The following is a 16,747-nucleotide window of genomic DNA, read 5'->3' on the forward strand; positions in this document are numbered from 1 at the left end:
TTTTTTTTTGCCTGGGATGCATTGTAACTGAAGTCTCCCCTCTGTCCTACAGGTACTGCGGGAAAATATTCCCAAGATCTGCCAACCTTACCCGGCACCTGAGAACCCACACTGGAGAACAACCGTACAGGTAACACTCATGCATACACGCACACACGCACACATGCACACATGCACGCACAAACACACACACACGCACACACACACACGCATGCGCGCGCACACACAGAAATTTATAAGCCCACTTAATTCAGTACGCTTGCCTACACACAAACACGCAAGTAAACAGTCATGCATTATACACACACACATGCACGCACACACACACAAACACACAGGCACACAGGCACACATGACCATATTGAGTCTGAGATTTGGAGCTGGACCTCTGTGAACTGGCAGCATTGGCGCGGAGACCCCACCGTAAAAGGAGCGGTGCACTGTGGGCCAGGGGCACGGTGGGAAAGCGGGCTCCGGCCTCTTTATTGAGCTGCTGACAGGCTGATGACCTCCCCTCGTCTCGCCCCGCTCTCACACATTGTCTCCTGTCTCCCCGTCTCCCCCCCCCAGCCCACGAGCACAGTAACACAGCCCCCCCCTCCCGCCCCCCCCGATTACACACAGGGGTCATTTATCAGGGCCCGCTCAGCACGGATGTTTTTCATCAGCATTTCGTCCACCAGCCAGGAGAGCGCTTTCAGCTGGACCGTGTGTGTGTGTGTGTGTGTGTGTGTGTGTGTGTGTTTCTGCGGCGTAAAAAAGCCTGGAACAATTATCATTCTGCTAAATAATTTGGTGATGAAAAATGGTCGCAGTCGTCAGGGTGACAGGAAGGGGGTTTGAAGTCTGGAGAAGGAAGTTGGGTGAAAAATTGGGGTGATGAGGGCTGTGGGCAGAAGTCCAGGTCCAGCAGTTGGAATAATTATTTTCCGTTTGAGGAGCGGTGTGAAGACACGTCGAGCGTGGGGCCCGGGGAGCGCGGGGCCCGGGGAGGCCCGCTGACTGCAGGGTATGGAAATAGATGGCTCTGCTGGCCGGCTGATAGACTCTGCTGCACACGCTGGCACTGAATTAAAGATCTGAGCCTGTTTATTGCAATTTCGGGGAAGATAACAGAAGTTCCTCGGGGACGGCCAATTGAGGGACTTAATTCCAGCAGAAGAAAAGATGTAATCATCGTGTATAATTTTGCATGAAGAAACTTGGCTTTGAGTCTAATTTTGTGCGGGTTAGAACAAATTTGTTGCATGCTTATTTTGAAAGAAAAGAATGTAATTTTATTACGCTGGCTGGAGATGAGAGGCGGATCTGTTTTACCTGGAGCGGCTTCTACAATATGTCTGGGAGTGTGTGTGTGCGTGTGTGTGTGTCTGCAAGTGTGTTTGTGTACGTGTGTCTGTATGTGTTTGGGTGTATGTGTGTGTGTGTGTGTGTATGTCTGTATGTGTCTGGGAGTGCGTGTGTGGGAATGTGTGTGTGTGTGTGTGGGGGGGGGTATATGTTTGTGTGTGTGTGTGTGTGTGTGTGTGTCTGTGCATGCAAGTGTGTGTGTGTGTCTGGGAGTGCGTGTGTGGGAATGTGTGTGTGTGTGTGTGTGTGTGTGGGGGGTATATGTTTGTGTGTGTGTGCGTGTGTGTGTGTCTGTGTGTGTGTGTGTGTCTGTATATGTTTGTGTGTGTGTGTGTGTGGATGTATATGTTTGTGTGCGTGTGTGTGTGTGCGTGTGCGTGTGTGTCTGTATGTTTGTCTGTGCATGCGAGTGTGTGTGTGTGTGTGTCTGTGTGTATGTGCATGCGTGCGTATGTGTGTATGTGGGAGCAGTAGGTGGTATAGAAGCTGCTGAGGCAGGCTGTAATTCAGAGGAGGGCTTCTGTCGGCCTCAGTGCAGATACCTGGGACTGTTCCCTCCCTCTGGTCTCCGTTGGTAACGGGGTGTGTCCGTTTCCTCAGGTGTAAATACTGTGACCGCTCCTTCAGCATCTCCTCGAACCTGCAGCGTCACATCCGCAACATCCACAATAAGGAGAAGCCCTTCAAGTGCCACCTGTGTGACCGCTGCTTCGGTCAGCAGACCAACCTCGACCGTCACCTGAAGAAGCACGAGAACGGAAACCTCTCAGGTGAGCTGCTTGTCCCGGGCGGCCTGTTACACACGCTACATATAACACGCTACAACACGCTATACACACTACAACATGTTGTATACACTACAACACTCTATATACACCACACACTATACACACTACCACATTCTATACACACACTAAACACTACACTTGCTATACACACTACCACACAAATACACACTACAACACCCTATACATAGTACAGCACACTACAAATTGTACATAAACTACAACACCCTACACACGCTACGGTATATTATACACAATACTGCATGTTAAATACACGTGTTTGCACTTGCCTATAAATGAAATTGATCAGCCCTAACGCTACATAAACTAGCACATAACACATACGATATGTAAAATATCATGTTATTGCACTTTGCCTAAGATAAAATGAAATTGATCAGCCCTAACGCTAGCCTCAACCTGCTCTCCATCAAGGTGTATCAGCACAGATATTTGACAACTGCTACAGCCCTGTATAGGTCTACTGTACTTCAAACAACATGTACTCACCGCTGGGCAGATTGCTTAAGATTCAAACCTTGCCTCAGTGGAATAACACAGCATTGCAGAACAACACAATGCTATGGAACAGCACAGCACTCTGCTGAGAAATTCAGCCACTGTATACCGTATGCTTCAGTTCCTCATATCCTATATAAACTGCATGAATGGTGTATGTTGTAAGTGGACATGTGCTTCCGTCAGTGTGGTGCTTCCTGTGGACTTGATACAGAGATGTACAGTGAGACGCGCTGATGTGTTGTGGCTCCACAGGCACGGCCCTGTCCTCTCCACGCTCAGAGCTGGACAGCAGCAGCGCTATCCTGGACGACAAAGAGGACTCTTACTTCAACGAAATCCGAAACTTCATCGGGAGCACAGGCCAGAACCAGCACTCCCCCGAGCCATCTGAGGAAGGGTGAGCATCCTCCTCATCCTCTCTCTTCCTCAACCGGAGTGTGTCTGTATGATCACTGAACTGGACTTGTTTCCGGACACACACACAGACACACACACACACATACACGCAAATACACATGCACACACAGATAGTCACACACACACAGGCATGTGTACACACACATACAGACAAATACACACACACACACACACACACGCACTCCAAACGTGCCTCTCCACAGTGAATATCTCTGGGTGGGAGTGTGTGCGGGGAGATGATTAAACCCAAACTCCACAGGGCGGTCGGTGGCATGCCGCCCCAGAGTTTTTATGTAGCTCAGGCTTTATTAATTACCATGTAGCCCAAGGAGCTTTTGTGTAAAGTCCAGACAGTCATCGCCTACAACAGTTTAGATAATTGCAACATTTTGGAAACGTGCAGAAGATTTCAAAAAAACTATTGACTTTTGGCCATGTGCGCATATATGCATATATTTATGTATAATTGCGTCTGATAATTATGCAAACCCCTGGAACTTTGATGAACCTGGATGGCAGGCCAGCATTCTGAGCATGCTGTAGAGTTTATATCGGCACGCTTCAGTTTCAGGAAGATTGGAAAGATTAGCCAGATATAAATCTTAAAAAAAAAAAAAAAAAAACTCTTTTGATATTTTGCGCAAGCTCTGAGTGGAGCAGCCACACAGGAAAGGTAAACACGTGGAGGGTATGAAAGCCAAGCTGCCGCTTCTCTCCTCCCACATCTGGCCCCAACATGTCTCCCCGCAGGAAGAGGGCGAAAGCGCGGGGTCACGGGGTCGCCTTGTGCTTCCTCTCAGCGCTCCGCTCTCCTGACTACCTTTGATAGATATTTTATCCCCGGCAAATTACCACGTTGGAGAGCGTAATTAGCGAATCTGTTTTCTTAATCACGGGAGGGGGGCGGGGCTCTCGACCCGGTCCGGTCCGCCCCGCCCTCCCTCTCCAATTCCGCTTCCCGGTCTGAACGCGCCGGGACCCCGCGACCCCCCCCGTCGGCCCGACGCCCTGGCGGGACCCTGCACGGTTCCCCGAGGCTGCTATCGCCGCCATTTTCACCCGATAAAAGATGGTGGAGATCTTTTCGCTTTGTGCTACTCGCGATTTCTGAAATTACCCCCCCCCCCCCCCCCGTCGTTCGCGAGCCGCTGCGCGCTCAGCGTTTCTCTCCTAAATGGACGCTTTCCTGGTTTCCTAATCTGCGCGGTAATTGCGCCGGTGCTTTCCGCCGCTCTCCAATGCGACGGGGATGCGTTACGGGGGCCGGCGGCCGGGGGCTCATTTTTGGGAGCTGACGAGAGACGGCCGGGGCCGTAATTAGCGGATCGGTCTTAATGTGGTTCCAGATGATTTAACAGAAGCCGGTTTCCTGTGGCGCGGAGACAGAGGCTAGATTAAGTCACAGTCAGTTTTGATAGCTGGGCCTCGCTCCTCTGGGACAGGGAAATGGGCCGGTTGGCAGGGCTCTCATAACTCTTCCCCCAAATGGGCCTGTCAGCTAAATATTTTGCCTATTAGATGAATACGAGATATGAGAAAAATAAACAGGGTGAAAAACCCGAGTAAGGGAGTTAAGTGCCTGACCGCGCCTGTGCCCGGAGGGGCCCCCGAGGCCCCGATGACAAACGGGGGGATCGCGCCTCTCCCCGGCTGCCAACTCTCTCGCCTGTTCCCATTGTTCATGTCGGGCGAGGAAGGCCCTGTGTTCCAGGGAAAACAAGAGCGGGGGAATTAAACGAGAACAGATTTCACACAGCAATCTGTGCGTGTCTGTGTGTGTGTGTGTGCGTGTCTGTGTGTCTGCGAATGTTTGTGTGTCTGTGTTTCTGTACTGTGTGTGTATGTCTGTGGGTGCCTGTGTGTTTTATGTGGTCTGTGGGTTTGTGTGTGGGTGTATGTCTGTGAGTCTATGTCTGTCTGTGTGTGTGTGTCTGTGAGTGTCTGTGTATTTTATGTGGTCTGTGGGTTTTTGTGTGGGTGTATGTCTATGTGCGTGTGCGTGTGCGTGTGTGTGTGTGTCTGGGATACTGGAGTGAATGGTTTCAGGCTTTATGTGACTGTAGTGGGATTTGTCACTAGTGTTGTTTCCTGTGTGGCTGCAGGATGAATGGTGGTCCGTTGGAGGAGGACAAGGCTCTCCTGCCCAGCCAGGCACAGGACCTGGAGGAAGAGGAAGGGGAGGAGCTGGGCGTGGACGAAGAGGAAGCCGAGCACAGAGACACTTTGGGAAAGCACGGAGACGAGCCACTCCCTGCAAACCTGGACAATGACATCATTCACGATGACATCGATTTTGAAGGACCAGACGACTTGGAGCTAAATTGCAAGGCTTCCCCCAGAAGGTATCTGACCAAAAACTATGAATCCTGATGAGACATGGAACACACACACACACACATGCACATACACACACACACACAGACACACACATGCACGCACACAATCAGACAAGCTCCTTTTATCATATGCTGAAACATCCAAACGCGCGCATCTCACAAGTCTAGAACTTTCACGTGTAACTGCAGGTGTTGCAGCTGTAAGTTGCACTGGCTCTGTTGCAGATATGAGGATGAGGAGGAAGATCAAAACAGCCTCTCCGCCCTGGACCACATCCGCCGCTTCTCCGACATGCACAAGATGGAGGAAAGCGAGTTCAGTGATGGCGACAGCACCACCTTCGGGACCGCGCACCTGCCTGAGTCTATAAAGCAGCCGCTCTACCGGAAGTCCAAGTCCCAGGTAACACCACGGCAACCAGCCCTCACATTCGCCAGTGTGTAAGGGCGGCCTGTGTCTTAGGGTTAGTGTTTGTGTGTGTGAGAATAATGTGTACGTGTATGTTTGTGTGTATATGGGGTTACAGAGGGAGAAAAGGTGTGTGTGTGTTCGTGTGTGTTTGTGTGTGCTTGTGTGTGTGTGGGTGGGTGATACAGTGAAAGAGTGTGTGTATGACTTGTGGGAGAGCAGTATTTTAAGCATGTGTGTGTGTTGTACTGTGCTGTTAATCTCTCTCTCTCTCATTCTCCCTCCCTCTCTCTCTCAGGCCTACGCCATGATGCTGTCGCTGTCAGAGAAGGACCCCCTCCACCCAGCCTCCCACGCCCCCGCAGACATGTGGCACAGCCTGGCTCGAGCTGCAGAGTCCAGCGCCATCCAGTCCCTCAGCCACGTATAACCCCCCCAGCCCCCCCAACCAGACCCAACCTCACCCCCCTCCAGCCCGCCCCACCAACCACACTGGGACCAAGTCCAACCCGGTATCAGGGCCAATGGGAACCGTGGCCCAATAATGACTGCAGAGCAGGATGCCTTACACATCGCCAGGGTTATCAGTCCCAAAATAAAAATCCACAAAAGAAAGAAAAGTCTTCAAATAGTCTTTAAAGATGTAGAAAAAGAAAAATTGTCACCTTAAACTGAGCGATGACATTAATAGTGACGGCGGCGACGACGATAACTGTATTTATTCTGTTTAATTACTCTGTTTTGCACAGCGAAGGCAGCTGGTGTTTAGGAAGATCAGCGTGACGCGGTGAAACGTTAACGGAACTTTGTGAATTTCACAGGCGTGGCCACGCCCACAGTCTTCCGCAGGAGTATCATGAAGTAAATCCGACTGCGAGCACTCAGCCCGACCCCACGGGACTCCCCCCGCCCCCCTCCTCCTCGTCCCCGTCTGATCTCCCCCCCTCCGACCCCGACATCCCACCCGCACCCCCCCGCCTTCCCGCTCCCCCCCGCATGGATGAAAGGTCAGGGGCTATCCCTTGTATCTGAGTGTAGCTTTTAAAAGGCATCTGAGTGGGCCGCCCCGGGACCTCTTCGGACCGGAGAGGAGAGACTGACTTCATCTCCCAGCCGGGCGACGTTACCGAAATGCCACCTGAGCATTATCGAGAAAAAAACACTGATCACAGACCTCCTCGAGAGACTTTAAGAAATTGCATTGCTGTGTGTTCCTGCACAATTGAAGCACTGTCTATGACTGCCTACAGACCATCCACAGACCGGTCTGTAATGCAGCCTTCCCATCACTCTGTGCAAAATGCAAAAAGAATAGCAAGTACTGAACTTTGTCATTCGTTGAAGGACTTCTTCTAATACAAGCTCCTTGTACTCATTCACTGATGCCACTAAATACCCTGAATGCTAGTCGTTAGCTCCTCCATCTCCATGTCTCTTTCATTTTTAGACAATCATGTTTTCCTTTTTTTGTTGCTGTTGATGTTGTTCTTGTCGATGTTACTGTGGTGTATGTTGGGAATTGTATTTATTTCTTGGCAAACTGTAGTTTGTTTACTGAATAGCACTGCTCTTAGCCTGGCGAAGAGCCGATTCCTCGTTGGGCCCTGTCCCAGAAGTCTGTGGGGTTTGTAGAATACGTGTGAGTGCCAGATAGTATTAAACACGCCATTCATTCTTTATTCTTCTAATGAAGCTGGTTGATGAAATAGATATTACTTAGGGTCTTTTGTATGACAATTTATTGATTCAATTGTAAAAACAAAAAAGAATGAAAGAATAAAAAATAGCAGGTATTATTTCCTCATAACCGCATGATTGGTCTGATTAGAACTGTACCTGATATTTTCTACGGTTGTGTGCAAGCTCGTGAGACGTTCGGTCATGTTAATCCTTTGTGCCAAACCTATAATAAATAACAAATTATACACATTTATTTTCCTGTGTTGAGGCACCAGATTTTTTGCTGTTGTTTTTGTTTATAATCTCATTTTAAAAGTAATCGGCAAGTTGAGGTACTTTGTTTTATTGCTTTCTACAATGTAACTGTAATGCATTTCAATACGATATGAGGGGGGCCCCTGAGAAATAAAAGAGTACAATGTGTGCTGTCTGTGCTCTCAATGTCTGTGAGCTGACTGTGCTCTCAATGTCGGTGAGCTGACTGTGCTCTCAATGTCTGTGAGCTGACTGTGCTCTCAATGTCTGTGAGCTGTCTGTGCTCTCTACGTCTGTGAGCTTACTGTGCTCTCTGTCTGAGCTGACTGTGCTCTCTACGTCTGTGAGCTGACTGTGCTCTCTCTGTCTGTGAGCTGACTGTGCTCTCAATGTCTGTGAGCTGACTGTGCTCTCAATGTCTGTGAGCTGACTGCTCTCTACGTCTGTGAGCTGACTGCACTCAGTGTCTGTGAGCTGACTGTGCTCTCAATGTCTGTGAGCTGACTGTGCTCTCAATGTCTGTGAGCTGACTGTGCTCTCAATGTCTGTGAGCTGACTGCACTCAGTGTCTGTGAGCTGACTGTGCTCTCAATGTCTGTGAGCTGTCTGTGCTCTCTCTGTCTGTGAGCTGTCTGTGTTCTCAATGTCTGTGAGCTGACTGTGCTCTCAATGTCTGTGAGCTGACTGTGCTCTCAATGTCTGTGTGCTGTCTGTGCTCTCAATGTCTGTGAGCTGACTGTGCTCTCAATGTCTGTGAGCTGACTGTGCTCTCAATGTCTGTGAGCTGACTGTGCTCTCTCTGTCTGTGAGCTGACTGTGCTCTCAATGTCTGTGAGCTGACTGTGCTCTCTCTGTCTGTGAGCTGACTGTGCTCTCTCTGTCTGTGCTCTCAATGTCTGTGAGCTGACTGTGCTCTCAATGTCTGTGAGCGGTCTGCTCTCAGTGTCTGTGAGCTGTCTGTGCTCTCAATCTCTGTGAGCTGACTGTGCTCTCAGTGTCTGTGAGATGACTGTGCTCTCTACGTCTGTGAGCTGACTGCACTCAGTGTCTGTGAGCTGACTGTGCTCTCTACGTCTGTGAGCTGACTGCTCTCTGTCTGTGTGCTGTCTGTGCTCTCAATGTCTGTGAGCTGACTGTGCTCTCAATGTCTGTGAGCTGACTGTGCTCTCAATGTCTGTGAGCTGACTGTGCTCTCTCTGTCTGTGAGCTGACTGTGCTCTCAATGTCTGTGAGCTGACTGTGCTCTCTCTGTCTGTGAGCTGACTGTGCTCTCTCTGTCTGTGAGCTGACTGTGCTCTCAATGTCTGTGAGCTGACTGTGCTCTCAATGTCTGTGAGCTGTCTGCTCTCAGTGTCTGTGAGCTGACTGCACTCAGTGTCTGTGAGCTGTCTGTGCTCTCAATCTCTGTGAGCTGACTGTGCTCTCAGTGTCTGTGAGCTGACTGTGCTCTCTACGTCTGTGAGCTGACTGCACTCAGTGTCTGTGAGCTGACTGTGCTCTCTACGTCTGTGAGCTGACTGCTCTCTGTGAGCTGTCTGTGCTCTCAATGTCTGTGAGCTGACTATGCTCTCTGTCTGTGAGCTGACTGCTCTTTCTGTCTGTGAGCTGACTGTGCTACTCACTGTGAGCTGACTGCTCTTTCTGTCTGTGAGCTGACTGTGCTACTCACTGTGAGCTGATTGCTCTTTCTGTCTGTGAGCTGACTGTGCTACTCGCTGTGAGCTGACTGCTCTTTCTGTCTGTGAGCTGACTGTGCTACTCACTGTGAGCTGACTGCTACTCGCTGTGAGCTGACTGCACTCAGTGTCTGTGAGCTGACTGTGCTCTCTACGTCTGTGAGCTGACTGCTCTCTGTCTGTGAGCTGACTGCTCTCTCTGTCTGTGAGCTGACTGCTCTTAGTGGCTGTGACATGTCTGCTCTTAGTCTGAGTTGACTGCCATTTCTTTTTGTGCTCTGTGTCTGTGAGATCATGGTGCTGTGTCGGTTTACTGTGCTCTGGCCCACTTCTGTAGGATCATTCTCTCTCTCTCTCTTTCTCTCTCTCTCTCCCTCCCTCTGTGTTCTGTGCTCCCTCTCCCTCTTTCCATCTGTTTGACTGTGCTTCCTCTCCTTGGCACTGCTCTGCAGCTCTGCCCGTACACTGGGGGAGTCGGAGCGTCTCTCCAATGCGAGCTGCAGTGACGGGGCCTGAATGGGACAGTGGGTGCGTCCGCATTCAGGCCTGGCCGCGGCTCCTCCAAACCATGATGGATGAGGCGGGGAGACGCCATGACCCAGCTCATCACTCCACCCTTCAGTAAAGTTCACATCCCACAGGCCTCTCCCTCTGAAGCCTCCGCGCATGTGGGAGGACATTGTGTTCAGAAAGCGCGCTCCATTGTCCGGGAGGGGGGTGGGGGGTGGGAGGGGCAGCGCAGAGCCACGTATGACCACATTACCTCCGTCTCGCGATCCTGATCGATTCGCAACATTTTCTTTGCAAATCGCCCTCGCTATCTGCGCGGCCGCTGATCCCTGGCTCCGCAGGGCGTCCAGCTTTGATGAGGTCAGCACGGGCTGGCCAGCTGTGATGAGGTCAGGGGGAGGGAGTGGGGCTGGAGCGCGGGCGATAATGGGCTGGAATGTGCCGGCGTAAGGGGAACGGTACGGACCATTAAGGCTTGCCCCCTCGGAGCCCTGGGGCATGACCCTTCCACGTCCACACTGGTCCCCGTTTGCGCACGTCCTACCCAGGTGAATCAAACAGAGGAAATGCATTCATTTTCCACGCAATCTAATTTAACATGCGCTCTGGCGGAGTCCGTCGGGGACTGCACGAGGAGAGCTTGTTTCTCGGGATGGCTTATAGGCTGTGTTGGGTTTGGGCTTCAGCCGCAGACAAAGCTGCAGTTTCATTGTGTTTTTATTTTCTTATTCCGTTGTTGAATTCCGTCTCTGCTCCATTGTTCCCGTGGTCTCGAGGAGAAGCGGGGTCTTAAGGTCAGCAGAGCTCCCTTTTGACTTGAAAGCAACAGCGGATTCAATCAATATGGATTATAACATGCCAACAGGAGCGGCGCATCCACTCACATAATCCGCATTTCAGGGCAATTAATTACCCTCATTAACCCCGCCGCTTCCCCGAGGGGCTCCGAGCGGGCCGGCCCAGGCCCCGGCGCTCCAGCGTTAGCGCCGAGCCTGAATTGGGGAAATTGATTTGTTTTGTTTAATTGCGGTGCGTTGGGGCGGTGGTGGGAGGGTGAGGGCATGAGCCCAGGGGGCCGGGAGCAGAGGGGCGGGGGTTTGGGGTGGGGTGGGGTGGGGGGTTGGGGGGGGGGATGCACTCAGCTAATAGGGCAGCTGGCAGGGGTTCAGAATGCATCAGGGCTGATTGCAGGCGCGCGGCTCCCTCCGCTGCCACCCGCCCTGCCCGCGTGCCACGCCGCCCGCTGGCACATACATCACGCCCCCGCCAGGGCGCCGACCTGAGACCCACAGCGGGGGCTCATCACAGCTGGCACTCCCGCAGATTGGCTTGGCACCCCGTCCCACGCCAGGGGAAAACATGGGGTAACACACATCTGCGTGTGCGCATCACACCAGCATACTGAAAAATACAGAACATGGTCACACTTTCCTTACTTATCTGGGAAAATGAAATGACCCCCCCACCACACACACACATACACATACTGTTAACTTTGCAAATAGTCACAGTAGTTTTCTAAGCTTCAGGTGCTTGATGAGGGACTCTTTTTAACAATGGAGTGTAAGCTGATTATTGTTATTAAGGGGACACTGCTAGAACTTTTGACCGCATATATGCTTTTAATAATACAAATATATGAGTTGGCGCTCACATTAACACAGTAACGATTCTTTGTTTGTTCTTGATGTCCAGTCAGTATTCCATAATCCGATTTAAAACATGGTAGCGGAATGCCTGACAGTAACTAGGAACCAAAATCACGATAATGTGCCAGAAGTTGCAATAGAAGCAGTTAACGGAACATGGACCCAAACACACGACTCAAACTTAAAACAGAACACACTAAAGTTCTAATCGTGACACTTTGAACATATTATTTCATTGTTGTAACATCATTACAAATAGATTTTAAAAAGATTATACACATTTGCGATATTGACGATCGTCGTATCCACTACTTACAGTTGTATGATTACATAGAAAAATATTCCGTGTTAAATCAACTCATGATCTCTGTTTGACTCACAGATACCAAGATTAAACAATTTCAAATTCGGATTTCAAAAGTCCTATCACATTCGTTCACGTTGTATTACCAGTTTAATATATGCTGCTGAAGATCGTTTTTATGACTTTACCCTGCTCATTTTTCTTCGTCAAAGGCTCGGAGTCTTGGGTTAAGAGAAACGCGCACCTTTTTCATAAAAGCTGATCTAGGGTCAGTTTGGCCTTTCAGCACATAGAAGTAAAATTAGGATGTGGCCAAAGGAAACCTGATCCTAGATCACTGCAGTGCTCCTCCGAGACGTTTTATGAATACAGGCCCTGACCTCCAATGGGTGAGTGAACTACCGCGCCAGCGCGCTTCCCTTCCCCGAAGGCGCAGATTTGTAAGAAATGTCATTTGTAACGTGCGTTGACATAACGGTTTGAAGATTGGACAGTTAGCTGGAAAACGTGCACAATAGCAGTTTGGCAGCATGGTAAATAATGGTTCTTATTCCGATTAGCAAATCAGTGTATATATCTTTTTTGTTATTGAGCTGTTAGCTGTTGAACTGTTTGTTGCGTAATTTGATAACAACATATTTTATTTAATTTATCTTAATTCACTTTAAAATTGTAGTTAAATGATTTCGCTTTCTTGTGCAAAGCAAAGACCAGATGAACTGAGAAAAGTTGCACGTTCAGTGTTGTGTTGGTTGCCATCTAGTGGTAGGACAATGACCGACGTCAACCTAAATAAATGACAAAAAAAAAGCGCTTTGGTCGAAACTTTGTGTGTGTTGGAAAGGAGATAAAATTTACCCTGAATAAAAATTGTACAATTGGAATACTTTATCAATAACATAGTTTCAAAATAATAGTGAACATATTGTGTAGTCAGAATTGTGTACACATTGGGAATTTAACTCTCATTATTGTATACTTTTGTCTACTATAGTGGTGTAAAAATGTGTTTTTATAAAGAAACAATGCTTGCATTTACACTCTTCTAGTGTTCACAGCAGTAAAGTGTGGGAGAGTTCCTAGATATTCATCTTTATGCAGGATTGGTATTTGGGTTTATTTTTTGAGGCAGCAACCAGCCTAATTGTGCAAGGCTGTTAAAATCATTCCTCCCGCACTTTATCTGAAACATGGTCTTTGTAAGTGCGAGTTCAAAAGTTGCTCTTGTGGGATCAGAGTCAACAGAGGGAAAATAATAAGCTTTCTGAGGTAGGAGACTTAAGTGATAGAAACGCTTCACCGCGAATACACGGCTAATTACACCAAAAACACCCTGATCCCATCTGCCCTGTTAATGGCTTATTTCATCGGCCGTTTCCTGCTGTGTCTCAATAACCTTGCATCCCCTACGCCAGCGCACCACCCTGGGCCTCATGTTGGCCCTCTCGCCCACACTGCAGCCCCATCTACTGAACGTGCCTGTGGTAGGGCTTTGGGCAGGAGAAATGCCAAGCAGCAAGCAGAGAACATTGAGGGGAGAGCGGAGTGTGTTGAGTAGAGTAGAGTGTGTTGAGTGGAGAGTAGATAGTGTAAAGGGGAGAGTGAAGAGTGTTGAGTTAAGAAGTCAGGGAGTGTTGAGTGGAGAGTAGAGAGTGTTGAGGGATGAGTAGAGAGTGTTGAGGCGAGAGTAGAGTGTTGAGGGGAGAGCGGAGTGTGTTGAGTGGAGAGTAGAGTGTGTTGAGTGGAGAGTAGAGAGTGTTGAGGGGAGAGCGGAGTGTGTTGAGTGGAGAGTAGAGAGTGTTGAGGGGAGAGCAGAGTGTTAAGTACAGTTTTGAAGGGAGAGTAGAGAGTGTTGAGGGGAGAGCACTAGAAAGTGTTCAGTTGAGTTTTGAGGGGAGAGTAGAGAGTGTTGGGTGGACAGTTGAGAACACTGATTGGAGAGTAACAGAGTGCTGAGTAGAGAGTAGGCGAATGAACGGGGTGTTTGACCAGTAGCACTGAGCAGTGTTGGGCAGAGAGCAGGAGAGAGCGGAGAACAGCAGGATGGAGAGATGTGAGCAGAGAAGGATGTGGCCACCCAGAGCTGTGGATGGATGGGCTCTCCAGCTTGTTTGACTGGAAACAGGTGTGTGTTGCGCGAGGACGAAGGCCTCAGTGATAAACATTATTGGAGAACATCTGTTCGTCGTCACAATACGGGGGCGAGGGTGTCCTGCAGCCCATCCATCAGCCTGGAGGGGCTCGCTCTCCGCGCTCCGCCCGCTCGCCCATCACTCACTCACCCGCCCGGCCGGCCGCCCCCAGGCCCGGACAGCCGCGCGCGGACGCTGAGACGCTTTGCTGCGCGCGGGAAATGCCCGTGAGACGGCCGCCCCGCGCAGGTGCCCATCACTCACCTGACAGGTGTCCCCAGGTAACTGGTCCGTTCCGCCTGACCCCCCCTCCCGCTCCCTCGGCCCCCCCCTCCCCGCCCGTCCGCCAGCCTTCGGTCCCCGTTCCGCTGCGAGCCTGGATTCCCTCTCTCCTCTCTTTCATCACAGCTCTGTGACAGGTCATTCTCGACCTCGCCGGGCGGGGTTGTGCTTTCTGCACCGCTGCTGATGGGGCTCTCCATTCAGCTGGCCTTCCCGTACGATACCATGCTAAACCTGCATTCGGAAAGGACTGATCTCCCTTTCATTTGCAGCTATAAGTAATGGGGACAGACAGGGTGTGTGTTTTTTTTAGAAACATAAGTTTTATTACTTTTTTGCTTTTTTTATTACAATTATTAATGATCAAATAGCACCATTTCCCCCCTTGCGGGCGATCACTGTGATGGGAGTATTTAAGTCCTGAGAAAAACACTGGTAAAAATGTCCTCAGCGAAACAGTATTGTAAAAATATTCATATGTACAAATGTTGAGGTTAACAATTTGAGAACCAGCATTTAATTTATAGATAACATACTGGCACACAAAATACCAAAACCAAGTAATAGGTCTTACTGTATTTGTTATAGTGGTGTTTTTTTATCCTCTAATAATTGATAATGATCTGTAATCAACAGGATATTTACACAAAACATTTAACAGGAATGCTATACAAGGCACAGATATGTTAGTCCTTCAATATGGTTTGACCCTTTCATAGATGGAGTATGATATTACTTCAAGTTAGGTCTTCACAGCATTGTTTGTGCCACTTGCATTTGTGAAAAAACTCCTTATTAAAATTTACAACATTAAATAACAGTGGAGCATTCATTTAAGCAGCTACTGTACACAAAATCATACTAACCACAGGAGAAGTACCTTTCAACACACTTAAAGACTACAGTGGTTGTTAATGGGTGATAATAGGAACAATATCCTAATATCCCACAGTATTTACATGAGTATTATCTGAGTTTAGCCAATGCCCATGTCTCATTCAGTGAGGGGTAATTATCGAGTACATATTCAGATGCCAGGTTTGGGGGGATTGGTCTTCAGGAATGGGAGGGCTTTTCAGGTAGGGGTGCTATTCAGGTAGGGGGATATTTGGCGTTGAAATTGGGGTTTTGTGGCGTGTGAAACGGGGATGTGGTTATTGTGGTACTGAGCCGGTCAGTTGGACAACCTTTTGTTTGCGCTCCGAGGAGTAACACTGTGTTGCCACTAGCTATTGTGCAAGTTTTTACGTGGCAGGATCTCTTCCTTCATCTGTAGAGCCCTGCATCCCACACGTGGCACACTGTGCATTTGTGTAAAAAAAAAAAAAAAACAGCTCTGCCCCTACCCCCGTTCCCCAGAACTGCTGGGCTCTTCCTATTTTGGAATTTTTGGAGGGGAGGGTGGGTGCCTGGTGATCCAGAGGACTTCAGGTCCACCATGGCTGCAGCAGGACTAGGACTGCGCTCCTTCAGCCTGACCCCCCTGCAGCTGGCTGTGCTTCTGGGCCGGTTCTGGGGGTCCCCCTGCGAGCGAGGAAAAACACACACTCCCCTCAAATGAAGAACAAATGTTGTGGGTCTCGCTGCCAGCGCTGCGCAGGCACGCCCGTCTCTTCTGAGCCGGGCCAGGGGAAACGGAGCCTGCTTCCAGCCCGGTGCCCCACGGCGTCGAAATTAAAATAACTGTCAGAGAGGCCAGCCGGGAGACGGAGAGACAGGAACAAGGCTCGAGCTGCTGACCTGAATCCTGACAGCTACTGACAGGGGCCCTCTCTAAATCTGTTTCAGCTTTGCGGCGCTCGCGTGACGGGCTGCGCTAGAGAGACGTATCGGTGCCCCGCCGCCGAGGCGAGATGTTACCTTCCGCGCAGGTGGGCCCCGTCCAGGTGACAGGGCACATGCAGCGCCCATTACGGGCGTCGCAGCGCGCCCGAGGAGCGCACTGGCACGGCAGGGAGCAGCCGGGACCGAAGCGGTTATCTTCACAATCTGAGATGGGGGCAGAGGAAGGGTATCAGAGGGGGAATGAAAGGGAGACATGCTGTCTTCTATTGATTTTTGAGATATCAAATGTTTTCTGGCCTTAATGGTTTGAATTTTATGCATTCTGGCCCTTTGTGGTGTGTGAGTCAGTTTTATATTGTGTCTAATAAAGCTAAAAAGATAAAACGGGGTGTTTATGATTATGTTTTTAGCGCACTCAATGACCTGAACCTAATTTCGTAAGTTGAAATTTCAAAGTAGCTTCCTCACGGTTCCATCATGAATGCGGCCACTGGAATGCACGTAGATTCAGTTTTGTGGCGCATGCGTCACGTCCTCGCTGGCTCGCTTCTCGTTGTTGGACAGCCTGTTTGTCGACACGTGTCCCTCATGTAACGTAACTAATTTCTACAGTGGCATGTAAGTAATTTTTTATCTACTTAATATTATCGGAGGT

General features: G+C 49.7%; 2 protein-coding genes and 1 long non-coding RNA gene across 13 annotated transcripts in view; 2 read left to right on the forward strand and 1 right to left on the reverse strand.

The window, feature by feature from the left end:
• The window catches only part of mecom (MDS1 and EVI1 complex locus), a 138,520-nt gene extending 130,598 nt beyond the window's left edge, over positions 1 to 7,922 (forward strand). For all 9 annotated transcript variants that reach the window (XM_064301577.1, XM_064301581.1, XM_064301582.1 and 6 more), the window contains 6 exons: positions 53 to 130; positions 1,951 to 2,120; positions 2,910 to 3,054; positions 5,177 to 5,416; positions 5,636 to 5,813; positions 6,118 to 7,922. In XM_064301577.1, the coding sequence (XP_064157647.1) occupies positions 53 to 130; positions 1,951 to 2,120; positions 2,910 to 3,054; positions 5,177 to 5,416; positions 5,636 to 5,813; positions 6,118 to 6,249 (943 nt within the window). In that variant the 3' untranslated portion in view covers positions 6,250 to 7,922. The remainder of the gene's footprint in view (positions 1 to 52; positions 131 to 1,950; positions 2,121 to 2,909; positions 3,055 to 5,176; positions 5,417 to 5,635; positions 5,814 to 6,117) is intronic.
• Positions 7,923 to 14,608: 6,686 nt separating this feature from the next.
• Positions 14,609 to 16,747, reverse strand: part of megf6 (multiple EGF like domains 6) — a 49,566-nt gene continuing 47,427 nt past the window's right edge. For all 3 annotated transcript variants that reach the window (XM_064302876.1, XM_064302873.1, XM_064302874.1), the window contains 2 exons: positions 16,168 to 16,296; positions 14,609 to 15,831 (listed from right to left, as the gene is read on the reverse strand). In XM_064302876.1, the coding sequence (XP_064158946.1) occupies positions 15,761 to 15,831; positions 16,168 to 16,296 (200 nt within the window). In that variant the 3' untranslated portion in view covers positions 14,609 to 15,760. The remainder of the gene's footprint in view (positions 15,832 to 16,167; positions 16,297 to 16,747) is intronic.
• LOC135236470 (uncharacterized) overlaps positions 16,575 to 16,747 on the forward strand; it is a 29,671-nt gene continuing 29,498 nt past the window's right edge. Inside the window, exon 1 of the long non-coding RNA XR_010324589.1 lies at positions 16,575 to 16,710. This is a non-coding gene — a long non-coding RNA (uncharacterized LOC135236470). The remainder of the gene's footprint in view (positions 16,711 to 16,747) is intronic.

The sequence above is a fragment of the Anguilla rostrata genome, chromosome 12 (assembly GCF_018555375.3).
Source record: "Anguilla rostrata isolate EN2019 chromosome 12, ASM1855537v3, whole genome shotgun sequence".
In the NCBI taxonomy this organism is placed as follows: Eukaryota; Metazoa; Chordata; class Actinopteri; order Anguilliformes; family Anguillidae; genus Anguilla; species Anguilla rostrata.